The following is a 13,882-nucleotide window of genomic DNA, read 5'->3' as shown; positions in this document are numbered from 1 at the left end:
TTCATGACCATTTTTATTAATGTAAATAAAGTTCAATTTTAGTTTACTCTTTATCCCTTTTTAATACTTAGGAGTAGAAAAAGATAAAAAATAAGTTAAATCAAGATTAAGTTAATCTACATTGGAGAGCCTCGGAATGGATTTTAGATGTTGTTGCAATTAATTTATAATTTAATTTAATAATATTAATTTAAAATATCAATAAAAAGAGAATCAAAGACTCGATAAAAATTTTAGATCTTTAGTAGTATTCTTAGGTATTTGTAGTTTCGAGGTCACCAGTGTTATATATGTAAAGAAGTTACAATGCTAGTCACGTTGACGCCGCATTCACTGGATATAACGAATTATATAATACAAGATCAAAGAGTTTCCAGAATCTCTCAAATCCAAATGGGTAATAATTTATGTAGAATATTATAATATGTCAATGAATTTTAATTGTTCTTGTATTGCACAAATGTTTTTTATTGATGTGATAGAATGTGAATCATAAGAATATAATAATATATAATTATAGCAATATTTTAAATACATATGGAAATTCGAGAAACATATGGTATAAATTCAATGGCAGTTCATTACGTATATAAGAAATAATTGACATTTATGCTCATTAATATAATATTAATATTGATATAGCAATAATGTTATACTATATACGCGCGATTAATGTTTTCTCTTTTTAAATTGATACAAAATATATCACGAAAAATAAACATATAAATATATTATAGCGTGATGTCAATCATGCTTATGTTTGCATGACACGAAGACGCACGATATCATATTTTTCTGCGTTGCTTGTTTTATATTATAAAGTCATTTCTACTACGGATCCAAGCTTTAGCGCAAAATTTGTCTATAAGTATATCTTAATGTATGAAACGAGAAACTGAGAATACAGTCGTCGATACAGAAATACTCATTGATTGCGCAGAGTGCACCGATTTACGTGGCTCCCTTTTACATGCTTTTCTCGTCGGTCGCGTTAGAAGTGAATGATGCAAAAGACTTACTTGGCCGAAGTGAGTGCCGGCTCCTTGCGCGCAGGAGGGTATCGCCGCCTCTTGGAAGAAAATACTGAGAGCGGTCTGCAAGAGAGAAAGCACGATCGTTAGAAAAACACGCTTCATTAAATATTGCGTGAAAATAATACATAAAAAAATTTACGCATTATTGCTTCTAATACTAATATTAGAACGTCTATTTAAACGTAAGAAGAAAATCCCTGATTTCTCAAATACTTGTCGCTTAAATTTTCAGGCAAAATTATAGCATTTTTAGATGCAATTGTAAAATTAAATCGATTATTATCTAGGTCTCTTAATTCTATTTTTATGCTCATACGATCGTGAAAAAAATTAAAAATTTGTTTCAAACAATAGATATTTAAAGTATTGAAAAGAAATAGATATCACAGACATCTCTCTTTCATTTTTAAGTTTCGTTTATAATAAAATAAAGAAACAGATCAATTATCCATTTACAATGAATGACATTAATTGTTAAAGACAGTTTTTTTTCTAATTTTTAATCTTTTATTTTTGGGATAGTAAAATGTGTTGAAATACAGTTTCAATACACTGCTTTTGCGTCTCTAGCCGCATGAATCTTAATCGAGTGCAAGGGATCGTCTCTATGATTAGGAACAGCGAGAGGACGACGTAATCGGACTGAATAACTCTGCCAGATGTCATTAAAGTATCCGTCGCAATCTTTCGGTCATTTTGCAAGCAACTTCGTCAGTATCGTCCGATGCTTTAGAGTATCGATATCCGATCTCTGCGCGTCGGATATCCATACGTTTGCACTTCCCAGGAGCTGCCGATAAAGATATCCGATAATTGCTGATAACCGTTGTAACATGATGGTTTTAACGGTTCGTGAATTATCAGCAATTATTAATGTATCAATAATTATTTATAAACAGCTCCGCTTCTCAACACCTAAGCGACTATTTTAACTTGTGATAATATAATGACCGAATAATAATTAAACACAATTATATAAATGTAATTTTATTAGAGCAGCATTGCTCGAAACGGCGCGCAATGAGTTTAACGCTTATTACAAGGCAAACGCGTTACGCAATATACCATGACATTCAACCACCGGCGTTTAATTAAAGCGCCGGTGATACTCGATACTCTCGGATACATTGAGGATATTAGCATAAGAATGTAATAAGCCAGCGCGGCAAGGAACGCGTTTCATATTTCGGTCAGAACAGCGTTGCAGCGAAAGGAATAAACGTGCAAAGGTAGATTCGTCGTATGTCTGTGTTTCCGTTTGTTTTTTTTTCAGTATTTATTAACAGTCTCATAAATACAAAACAAAAATACTCTCTTCAGGGAAATACCGAGAAAAAAGAACAATTAGTTTGACGTATTTATTTGCAAAATTTAACGGGAAAGAGATTTGGAATAAAGCAAATCGAAAAAAAAAAAAACAAATTTTACTGAATAAATAAAATTAGAGATTAACTTGTTTCAGAGAATACGGCGTTAATTCAACGAGTTGCATAATTACGCAATAAATATTTAATTAACGACTACAATTATCGGTGTAATTATATCGCGATTATATAAAATTCATTATCCCAATGATAATGATGTAACGTGCGTTCAATATTTATTTGAATGTCTGATATTTGTTCAAAAGTTGTTATAATTTTTTTTTAGTGTGCATAAGCAGCTTTTTTAACATTATATTAAAATAATTATAATTCATATAGATATATATTTTTCTTTTGTTTATCTAGTTGATTTATTTATTTAAATAAAGAGGTGAGGGTATAAAAAGTTTTAATAAGAAGTAAATTCGACCACGACTTCGGATTGCATGATTCCGCTTTAATACTCCGCACCATTTGAACGGAGAAAGTTCTCGAGCAGAGAGAATTCGCTATAACATTCACGTTATTATCTATACTATCTATACCTTGCGACCGTTTTGCGCCTGTCGTTGCATAGACTGAAATCAATATAATTGCTAACAAGTTTATACCACAACATTATTATAAAAACAAGAAAATATATCAAACAAATATTCTTCCAGTCTGTAGTTATGCTGAAGTACACAGTAAAAAATATTTTATATTTGTGTTAGAAACGGTCCACTGAAATTCATATTATAATTTTATATTGAATTTTTAATATATCCAAGTATTAACTTAACATAACGTAATTATTTGAATATTTTGTGTTAAATTGATATATATTCAACGTTTCTTAACATAATAACTTTGAATCAATTACAATAATAATTATTTAAGTTTGAATGTACAAATTACATAAAATAATGTTTTTTAAAATAATAAATTCTCAGATAAATAAATGAAATGTATTTTCACATATTATAAATGTTAAATTTATTAAAGCACGTTAATTTAATACATTGTAAATGTTAATTATAATAAAATTAATTGTTTATGAATTGTTTCAATATTACGTTTTTTGTATTAATTTTTTACATAATATTTATGTTACTTTCTAACATATTTATCTTGTATTAATTAAATTAATACAAAAAAAGTGTATATAAAAATTTATTTTAATTATCTGAATGCAGATCTAACAAAAATAATTTTGTTAGGCTTTCAAAATAATTATGTAGGATACTTTAGAATGTTAAAACTTTTTGCGGTATTATTCATCATGGTTAAGATTCTACGTAATTATTTTGATCTAAAGTTACTTTCAATTTGTATCTAGCTAAATTTTTAGATACTTCAGCAAAATCATTCTTTCCGTGTATATACTTTAATGCTCAGACTCAATAAAGCTAATAAAACTCACTGACATTTCACGATAGTAATTTTATAGAATTAGAAAACAGACTTCTAACAAGCTAATCTTTCCTTTCAATGATTAAGATTGAATGCGATACAATAATGGGACACCGTGTACATTGCGCTGCACCGAGTTGATGTATGTGCCAAGGCAAGGCGAGACGAGACGAGACGAGACGAGACGAGGCGTATATAAATACACATTGCTGCATTGTTTACGTTGTGGTCAAAGACACAGAAAGATTCCTCGAGCTAACTCTAATCACAATGATGCGTTAGCGCGTGTCGCAATATAGTCTCTCTCTCTCTCTCTCTCTCTCTCCCTCCTTTTCGTTCTCTTTCTTTTTTGCTCCTTCCTTTTTTTACTCTATCGACGTGTGTTTAAAAATGAATTACGTGATACAAGCGCATAAGGATTGCATGGTTTATCCTGAAATCGCTTGCATTATTTACTCTGACGAATAAATAATGCAAGCGATTAATTATAGCATATCTCTATTCTTCTAAAAAATTTCTCATTCTTCTTTTCGTCTCTCTTTCTCAGTAATATATAAACATTTTTATTATATAATTGATTTTGTAATAAAACTTTTTCATTTTTATCCTAATAAATATATGATTTAATTACTTAAAAATGAAGATGAGATTGACAAAATATGACATTTTTGAAAAATCTAAATATAAAATGTCTAATTATAAAGTAGATAAAATGTTACACTACCTTTTGTTTAAAACATTTTTTATACATTACACGGTTTCGATAACATTCCATCGAAATCAGATATATTGAATTAATATCGAAGAATTGTTTCAATTCCTAAATGAAAAATCAATCCCTACGTGTGAAAGCACATGTAACAAGAATTCATATCTATTTTTAGCAGTCCTATCACAAATCGAAATTAGCGAAAGGTTTCCTTTTCAGCAATAAACAATCAATCTTTTTCTACCGGATTTATTGCTAAGGAAAAGAATATTACATACATACATAGTCGGAAAATTTATGTTTAATGTGTAAATTTAACACATTTTACGTATCTCTAACAATTCACTTAAATTTTATGTAAATTATAAACTTAAATGTTGATTTAATACAAAATGAATATTGGATGTTGCACAGATATGTAAAAAATTAACATAAAAAAACATAACATTGACACAATTTGTAAACAATATATTTCTTCATTAAAATTAACATTTATAACGTTAAATTAACATGTTTCAATGAATTTAACATTTATATGTTAAATTAACACATTTTATTCATTCTAATCTGAAAATTTACATATTGTATCCATTCTTATCTTATATAATTTACGTTTTAAAAAACATTCTGAGATGAATAAATAAAATACGTATTAATTTTATATATATTAATTTTACTTTAAAAATATGCAGTCTGCTTACAAATCGTGTCAGTGTTTACATTTTTTGTTTTAACTTTTTTATATAACTTTATGTTATTTTTTAACTATTATATAACATTTTATTTTTTATTATATATAACATTTATAATATTTTTTAATTACTATATAATATTTATTTTACTTTTTAATATTTTTCTTGTATTAAATTAAATAAAAACAAAAATTTAAGTGGTCTTTTTGAAATACGTGAAATGTGTTTTTAACATAAACTTTTCTGTGTGTGTGTGTGTGTGTGTGTGTATGCGCGCGCGCGCGTGTGCGTGTACACACACATATAGAGAAAAAGATTTGTCTGGACTAAAAGAATTCTATTTACATTAGTTTCATTGAAATAAATTAAATTTTAAATGAAACATATTTTGTTTAGCAGTAAATTTAAAAAAAAAATTTAATTTTAATGAAAGTAATCGCATTCTTAATTTAAACATCCATTTGGTTTAACTATTCCAATGTATAAATTTGTTCGATTTAAAGAAACTTTTTCTCTATATAGACATATCAAGAAATGGGATTTTATGTCAACGACGATGTGATTTCATCATCTGCGGAAAATTACGTAGATGAGTCATGCTTGCGTGCCCGCCGGGCATCGGGCCCTGAATTCGCCAAAAATTTATAGTCATTTCCAATTCCTGCTTTTAACGCACAGGATTGTGTAACTTCAGCTTCACAGGATTGTAGAAGGCGAGTGTAAACACCGGTATACCACGTGACTTGCCGCAAATAGCAATTATCGATCCCTTTCCCGTCGTCCTACGTCCGTCAATTGGGATAAGATCTTGCGTCGTGTGCGAAAAATGACGTAATCCAAAGAGAGTGCCGTAATCGCTCTCGGGATGTGCGACTCTAGAGCAATAATATTGCATAATAATTTCACAATTTATGATCTATGGCGTAATATAACGCTACAATCGATACGACACCCTACACGGAGAAAGGATTGTTGATGAATCAATAGCGGCGACAAAATCCTGTTACGCAACGATGACGATTGTCACACAAATCTGCAAAATGAAAACAAACGCAGGTTGTACAACAACTGTGCGCAAGCCGGATGCGAAAGTGAAATGAAAGCGATACAACGTGCGGGGTGCCGCAACGCTCCCGTCAGCATCGGCAAGACAAGACCGTTTCTGCAGATCCTATTATTTACGGTCGCTGTTCCACGATGTTGCACATTTACGACAAGCGCGGGGCTAACAAAAGACACGTCTGTTTTTTTATAGATGAACTCATGTACATGTTCTATACTGAAAGTGAAGCCTCAGGCACAATTGAAAAGTACAGGCAACAGGGAATAACGAATTTCAATCTATCAGGAAACATATAGACCAGAATATAATTCTAAATAGATTGAATCTGTTATTTCCTGTTCCTATATCGCGTGGACTTTTTAATTATGTCTCAGGCTTCACTTTGCAATTTAATGAGAGCTAGGAAAGGTCTGTTTTTTTAGCTCAACTTCTTGCAGAGCTCATCCTTTCTCCTTTTCTCTCGAGTATGAAAAACAAAAGAGAAAAGATATATCAAGAAACCAAGAACAGAGGAACCTTCCAAGTTCTAGTACAGCCGCCTACTTCTACCAATGTAATATTAACTTTAACTTACTGTTTATCTTTTTCTAATTCTATGAATTATTCAAAGAATTATTCTAATTCTTAGAACTAGAAAAAGACAAATAGTAAGTTAAATCAAGATTAAAGTTAATCTCACATGTGGAATCCAACACTTCTCTACCAATGTAGATTTAATTTAATTTACTCTTCATCGTCTTTTAATTCTTAGAATACTAAAAAGAGACGAAAAGTAACTTAAACAAAGATTAAAGTTAATCTGCAGCGATAGAAAGCGGGCATTACCTGCAAGAATAAAAGCCAAATCTACGGGTTTATGTTTTTCTTGTTATTCTTGCGATCCCACATCGGGCCGCGTGTTGCGAGCGTTGTGCCGCATTAGCAGGCATATCGGCTCACGCAATTTTTATGAATGAAGCGGACGAGACAGCGGCGTGGCCTTCGCGCTTTCGTCGACGGCCCCGACGAAGAACGAACGTCGATTCGCGGATCGGCGCGTTCCTCATCGCGAGGATCACGCGGCGTTAAAGCGGCGACGACGGCGGCCATTTTCGTCGCTTTGTTTACGTAGCACTGTCCGCGAGGCGAGGATACACCACTTACGTGCCATAATACGTGTATATGCGATATACACAGACGTCACAGAACGGGGAGGGAGGGACATATTCTCAGGGCCCATTTCCTTCCCCCGCCCCTCCCTTTCCGATTCTTTACATTCTCAGTCCAAATAGTTCATCTTGTAATTTGTTGCTCACCTCAAACTGCCAATGTGCTGCCTGCAGCAATTGCTTTGCCTGCTCCCTGGCACAGCCCGCGGCCAACACAAACTGATTGATCATCACCTGCTCCCGAAGTGCGTCCATTTTTTTGTGTTGATCACGTTTCCAACGATGACACGAAGGAAGAGTGTCACGGGAAATTTCGGGGTCGGTCAGGAGAGAGAGGAAGAGAGAGAAAGAGAGAGGATAAACAGGATAAATATTTTTATAGATATTTAATATATCTGTATAGGTAGAAGCACACAGGAGAGAATGAGAGTGACGGACGGACGTACGAATAAACAGCTGAAACGAATGAGGGACGGAAAGACCGTTGAAATCGTAGTACACGACTTGTCTCACAACACACGGCGTTTTAATCCTCGTCCGCCGTTTTGCGCCGCACTCGCGGAGGCGCTTCCGCTTTTCTTTAAGCGCAAGCCGTGTGACGACGCACCACGGTATACGGCGGGCGGCCCTTTGTTTTCAAAACTAAACTCATCGCAGACGATCGCGACTGCCGCGAGAGCGCTACGGCCGCGCGGCGACGACGACGACGACGACGACGACGATGATGACGAGGTGGGACGCGGGGAACGCGACAGGAACGAAGTGAAGTGTGACTAGCTGCGCACGTGACGTCACGCGGCGTCAGTCCCACTTGAAGTTGGCTTCTAGTGATCGAACGTCTCGTATCTCTAAATATTCGTATATTATGATTGTCGGATTTTGAAATTTTTTTTTTTACAGGAAATTACTTTCTTTTTCTCTTTTTAATTTTAATATTAAAAAGAAAACATCAAAGCTTTCAGTTTTATATTTAGAAAAAAACACGCATATGGATGCAACTTCATGCGGTAAAACAATTACACAAATACACCCCGTGTATATATAGTTTGTTCTTTATAGTTGAATTTTTTCGACTTTTCCATATTTCTCTTCAATTTTTCTCATCTATCTCGTTCTAAGTGCAAAAAATGTAATGCAGCGCAGATAAAAAAAAAACGAATCTTATATAGTTCAATGTTTAATAAATTTAATAAAATATTAAAATATTAAAGTTATAAAATATTTATTATTTATACAAAAGTATTATATAAAAATACGAAAATCAACATTAAAATTGTTTAAAATTTTCAAATTTGTTTAGTCAATATGAAATTTTAAAAATTAAAATAAAAAATGTAAATTTAAAATGTAAAAAAGCCTGTTGGAATTTTATGAAATTCTCTATATGCACAAAATAAACTATAAATTTTCCACAAAATTAATATTTTCGATAAGATACAAATCTGTTTAATTCTTTCGTTACCGACTACCGCTACAAATGCTATGAATGTACGAGCAAAACATCGAGAATCACTGGGTCGAAAATGGCAGCTCTGTTTCTGTCTGTAAAGCAATTTGGGAAAAGTCTGATTTTCTCGAAATCTAATAGAAGCATATCACTGTCCGCAATCACACATTTAAAACAGAGTAAGTTCGCTATTAAACAGAGCGGAGCACGTAATTTTATTGTGATTTTTATTGCCAACTTATACTATCTATACTAACCTGTACGTAACCTTGTCTCAATAACTCGAACTTACATTTAATTTCTTGTCGTAGTAATTAAGAAGAAAGAAGATAATGTCTTAACTATCGAAGCTATAACAGTGCCACATAAGAAGGAGCATTTATTATTCAAATTAGAGTCCAATGCGTGTTCTCTTTGCGCTACGGGACTTGACGTTAAACATACTGTAAGTTTTATTAACACTCTGTTGCCCATTTCTACCAATGTAAATTAATTTTTAATCTTGGTTTAAAAATTAATCTTTAGTTTAACTTACTTTTTATCGTTTTATAGTTCTAAAAATTAGAAAAGGATAAAGTGTAAACTTACATCAAAGTTAATATTGGCAGACAAGAATATAAATGCCTGTTTCTACTAATGATTGATTTAATCTTGGTTTAATTTATTCATCTTTTTAGTGAATTAACTTAAATTGCATTGATAGAGAAATGGACAAAAGTATTTTATAGGATGACTTATAAAATGTCATATAATTTAATTATCTTGCATTGTATCTAATTTAAAATTTTTAATTGTCTTGCTTTCAAGCTTTGGTAATCAAATTTTCAGGTTTATTATATAAATAGTACAACATTTGTATGGCCATTCTGTATATTATATGAATAATTTATATTAGTCATCAAATCTGAGGTTTTCTATGTTTTACAGGATGTTCTTATTCTAAATCAGTTCTTACGAAAAAATGGAACCGTACTGCCACGTAGAATAACAGGTCTGTGTAAGATACAGCAGAATAAAGTTACCACTTTAGTGACTATGGCTAAAAGAGCAGGTTCGTTAATATATATATTTCTGTATGTTAATCTAAATTTATCGGAGAATGTTGTAAGCTTGTCTTTTTTAGCTGAGATTTTGCACTGTTTACCTCTCACTTTTTCTTTTCAACATAGAGGGAAAAATATAAACTGTGCCAAAAATCAACTGAAAATAACAAACCTATTATTAACTTTTCATTATTTATGAGGTATCCAAGACATTCCAATTTTATAAATTTGCTAAATACATGTATATTTATATACATATTTGGCACAAATTATTTTATAATGCAAAAATTTTTGTATTATCTTTATATAAGCTAAAGCACTTAGATATACTGAAGTGTAATGAAGTTCTATTCTATTTAAAGCATTTAGAATATTATCAATCTATATTTCATCATAAATTATCAAAAATAACGAAAATTGAGATATAATGTTGGAATGTTAGGAACATCTTACACAATTACACTAATTACGTTAAAAAAATTACGAATAATATAGAGTTGAAAAATTATATTTCTAGAAATAATGTTTGTCTCCCTTATTTTTTAGGCTTGTTACCAGACAGACTTCCAAAAGAGGTTATGGCTACAGAAAAATGGAGAAAATATAACACATATTTCGATGAGAATACCATACGATACAAATATAAACACAAGAAATGTACAACATAGAATTGAATAGTATATTTTATTTACTCAATTGAGTATCATTATTTAATCGAATGTATTGATCTACTCTCTATTTAATTATCTCCTTTACAATCAAATTTTAAAATTAGAAAAACTTAGATTAAGAATTTTAGTGACATACAAATTTCTATAATTTAATAGTGCGTAATTATATGGATAAAACAATCTTTGCAAAAGCATTGTTATCACACAAGTATTGTTGCAATGACTATTACTCGCAATAAATATTGGTCAATATCTCTTAAGCTGAGATACTTATCATATTAAAGTTCCTGTTAAATTTTAATTTCAAGAAATTTTTTTAGATATATAATAACGTTACATAATTTTTCTTTTGCTATAGTATAAAATATAATTGATTAAGATAAATATATATATATATATATATTTATATATACATTTTTATGTTTATTATATATATGCAAATTCAACATTCTTCACAATTTTTGGAAACTTGTAGTTTGATTTGCATCACATCCTTCGTTTTTTCTGCTATGATTTTATCGATAGTGTTGGAAATGGAAGTAGCTACGTAGTACTTAATTTGAAAATGGATATATTGACGATAGTGTACCAGAGATTTCGACGATGGAATGGTCTCTCTCACGATTCTCTCAGTTTCTGGTATTGTGATGCGAGTCTAGCTAGTGTAGGTGCAAATAATGAACTGATTAGTAGCCACTGGCAATAAAATTGATAATTATGGCGATTTATAAAACTATGATATTTCGGGGGAAAAAAAAAAATTTGATAGCAACTTAATATAAAAAAAATACAGATTTGTTATTTAACATATTTTTTAGCTGAGTTTTATAAGTATCTAAAAATGATAACATGCGGGGAAAAAATATTTTTATATAATTAAATAAAATTATGTATAAATTAAATATAATTCTATATTATTATATATAAATATGTATATATAATTATATACAATTGTATATAAAATATGTCCATTTATATACAATTATATAAAATTATATATAATTTTATATAATTATACAATATATAAAATATTTTTTCCCGGGATTAGTGATAAGAAAAAAATTATTAAAATTTTGTAATTATTAAGCATAAACAATGATTATAGCAATAAATATTTAATCGCTCGTGATGACATCTTTTGCTGAAATACTGGTTTGGAAAGTTATCAAAATACATGCAATGTTATAAATTTCTCTTTTTATGTGAATAATTACAATTGAAAATTACGGAGCTACATGTACTGACTATAAATGTAACAATTCGGATATAGGTGCATGCGATTTTTTGCATATGCACAATAGTGAACTGTATTAAGTAAATGTAGATATTAGCTGCGTTTAGAAGAAAAAGCAGCTTTGTTGTAAAATTTTTCAAGACGATTTTATATATAAAATATTTTTTCCCGGGCTTATATACATTTTTCAGATGTGGCAAATACAATTTAACTTGTAGAGGCCCTCCACCACCCTCGTCAATTAAAATTGACGATCCTCTTTTTTTTACTTTAGCAAGTTCACGTTATTTGTCGTAATTTTGATATCAAAACAATATTGAAGACATCATTTTAACGTCAAATGACGACAAATAACGTCAGTTTATTACTTCAGTTCTTCTATTTTCTTCTTTTCTTTAATTTTTAAACCAATATATTATACAAAAAAGTCATAAAATATATTACACTCGAATTACGCATATACGTTTTTCATATAATTTGGTAAAAACAAATTAATTTACAGAGGCCCTCCACCACATCCCCTGCCATTCGACAGTCCTCTTTCCTTTACAATACCATAAAATGGGATAATTTTCGTCCAAAATCAGAATAAATTTAACTTAAATTTTGGCAATATAGCATGCAAAATCTGGATTTATAATATCTTAAAAACGTAATCATATAAAGAATTGATCGAACTATTGTCTTAAAGAAGTTTTAAGAGTCTTATGTGATGATTTTGGACATATATGCTGCATGTATACTTTTATAATTTGTATCGAAGTTTCTGAGACGAAGGCTTTTATTCTGTAACTTTTAATGGTATTGTCGATATTATATTGTTATACTGTTGTTGCGTAGCTTTTTTAAGTATGAAATCTACTCAATGACAATATATAACGATATTTACTGTTATTGTCGTTAATTAATAAGAATTCGAAAGTAGGGGCTAAAGGTATCCCATTTTATGGTACATTTTTATTATTTACATTATTTTTTATACAATTTACTTTACATTATACATAACATATTACAAAATTACAATATAAAATTGAAAATATTATATAATGTACAATATGTATACGCGTAAAATTTCTTTTTAACATGACATTACAGAGAAAACATTCGGTATGCATTTAATAACACAAAATTCTCACGATCGCGATGTGAAATATGTGACTATACATCCAATCGACAAATGATTATTACTAGCATTTATTAATTATCAAATACAACTGCAAAATTTGTTTTGTTTTTTAATTTACGCAAGCAATCGTAACCAAAGTTAATAAATTTATCATATATATCTTTCAATAAAAAAGAATGTCTATTATTAACTATATATTTGTAATTTATACATTTTACAAAATACAAAAGAAATATGCAACATGCAAAAAAGTACGCAAAACTTCGATATAAGACAATGTGAATGATCTAATCAATTTCGACATATACTCGTAATTTTTAATTCTGCAACACGTCTTCTATAATTATTATTTTTTTATATGATAATAAAAATGTTATTTAAAAACTATTAAATGTATTGCAATATCACATCTATGATTCAAATAACATAATAGAATGAATCAAACGATTTAATCGCACATATATAAATTCTATTTCTTGCTTTACTTTCAACAGAGAGATAACTTTATGAGCCTCTAAAAAATCGCGAGGAAACACTGCGTTAAATAAAAAATAATTAGTCCAAGAATAAGACCAGGTCTTTCCAAGATGTTGAATAGTATCCGACAGAGAGAAGAATGATCTCTAAGGAGAGCGAGCTGTGCTCTGCTTCTCGTCAAGTTTCACGTCATCAACGCGAAAGAAAGTTGAATGATTCATTGGATACTAAGAACTCCGTTGCAGAAGGAAACCAATCCCAAATTTTTCGGATTGTTCTTATAATAGCGCCCATCTTAGTAACGAATTAACAATTGTCATCCTTTCTCAAATTTATACAAATGATGCAAATATTATGCAATTACCGAATATTTTAACGATAACTTAATCAATATTAATCATAATTTCATAGTACACAAGATCAAGATTTGCACAAAAATATATTCTTCAAATTATTACGAAATACAGCATTTTAACAAAATA

At 30.2% G+C, this 13,882-nt stretch overlaps 2 protein-coding genes across 5 annotated transcripts in view; one reads left to right on the top strand and one right to left on the bottom strand.

Moving 5' to 3' along the window:
- LOC108754164 (UBA-like domain-containing protein 2) overlaps positions 1–8,056 on the bottom strand; it is a 16,688-nt gene extending 8,632 nt beyond the window's left edge. For 3 of the 4 annotated variants that reach the window (XR_001939693.1, XR_001939694.1, XM_018496279.1), the window contains exons 1-2: positions 7,550–8,056; positions 1,020–1,094 (exon numbers count right to left, since the gene is read on the bottom strand). Coding sequence is in view for 2 of the 4 variants with exons in the window: in XM_018496279.1 (XP_018351781.1) it covers positions 1,020–1,094; positions 7,550–7,657 (183 nt within the window). In the remaining 2 variants the exon portion in view is untranslated. The remainder of the gene's footprint in view (positions 1–1,019; positions 1,095–7,549) is intronic. The other variant, XM_018496280.1, reaches the window with a different exon arrangement.
- A 798-nt stretch (positions 8,057–8,854) lies between these two features.
- Positions 8,855–10,588, top strand: LOC108754154 (28S ribosomal protein S18a, mitochondrial). The gene is made up of 4 exons (XM_018496246.1): positions 8,855–9,028; positions 9,161–9,294; positions 9,777–9,900; positions 10,439–10,588. Exons 1-4 carry the CDS (start codon positions 8,926–8,928, stop codon positions 10,558–10,560), a joined length of 483 nt encoding a protein of 160 aa, XP_018351748.1. The 5' UTR covers positions 8,855–8,925; the 3' UTR covers positions 10,561–10,588.
- Positions 10,589–13,882: the final 3,294 nt, after the last annotated feature.

This window comes from Trachymyrmex septentrionalis, unplaced genomic scaffold (genome assembly GCF_001594115.1).
Source record: "Trachymyrmex septentrionalis isolate Tsep2-gDNA-1 unplaced genomic scaffold, Tsep1.0 scaffold77, whole genome shotgun sequence".
NCBI classification, from domain to species: Eukaryota; Metazoa; Arthropoda; class Insecta; order Hymenoptera; family Formicidae; genus Trachymyrmex; species Trachymyrmex septentrionalis.
This window is presented reverse-complemented; position numbering and strand designations above follow the sequence as displayed.

Coding starts and splice junctions, on each gene's coding strand:
- LOC108754154 (XM_018496246.1), top strand. CDS start 8,926: ATGGCAGCTCTGTTTCTGTCTGTAAAGCAATTTGGGAAAAGTCTGATT. Junction 9,029..9,160: donor AATCACACATTTAAAACAGA/GTAAGTTCGCTA, acceptor TTCTTGTCGTAG/TAATTAAGAAGAAAGAAGAT. Junction 9,901..10,438: donor GACTATGGCTAAAAGAGCAG/GTTCGTTAATAT, acceptor CTTATTTTTTAG/GCTTGTTACCAGACAGACTT.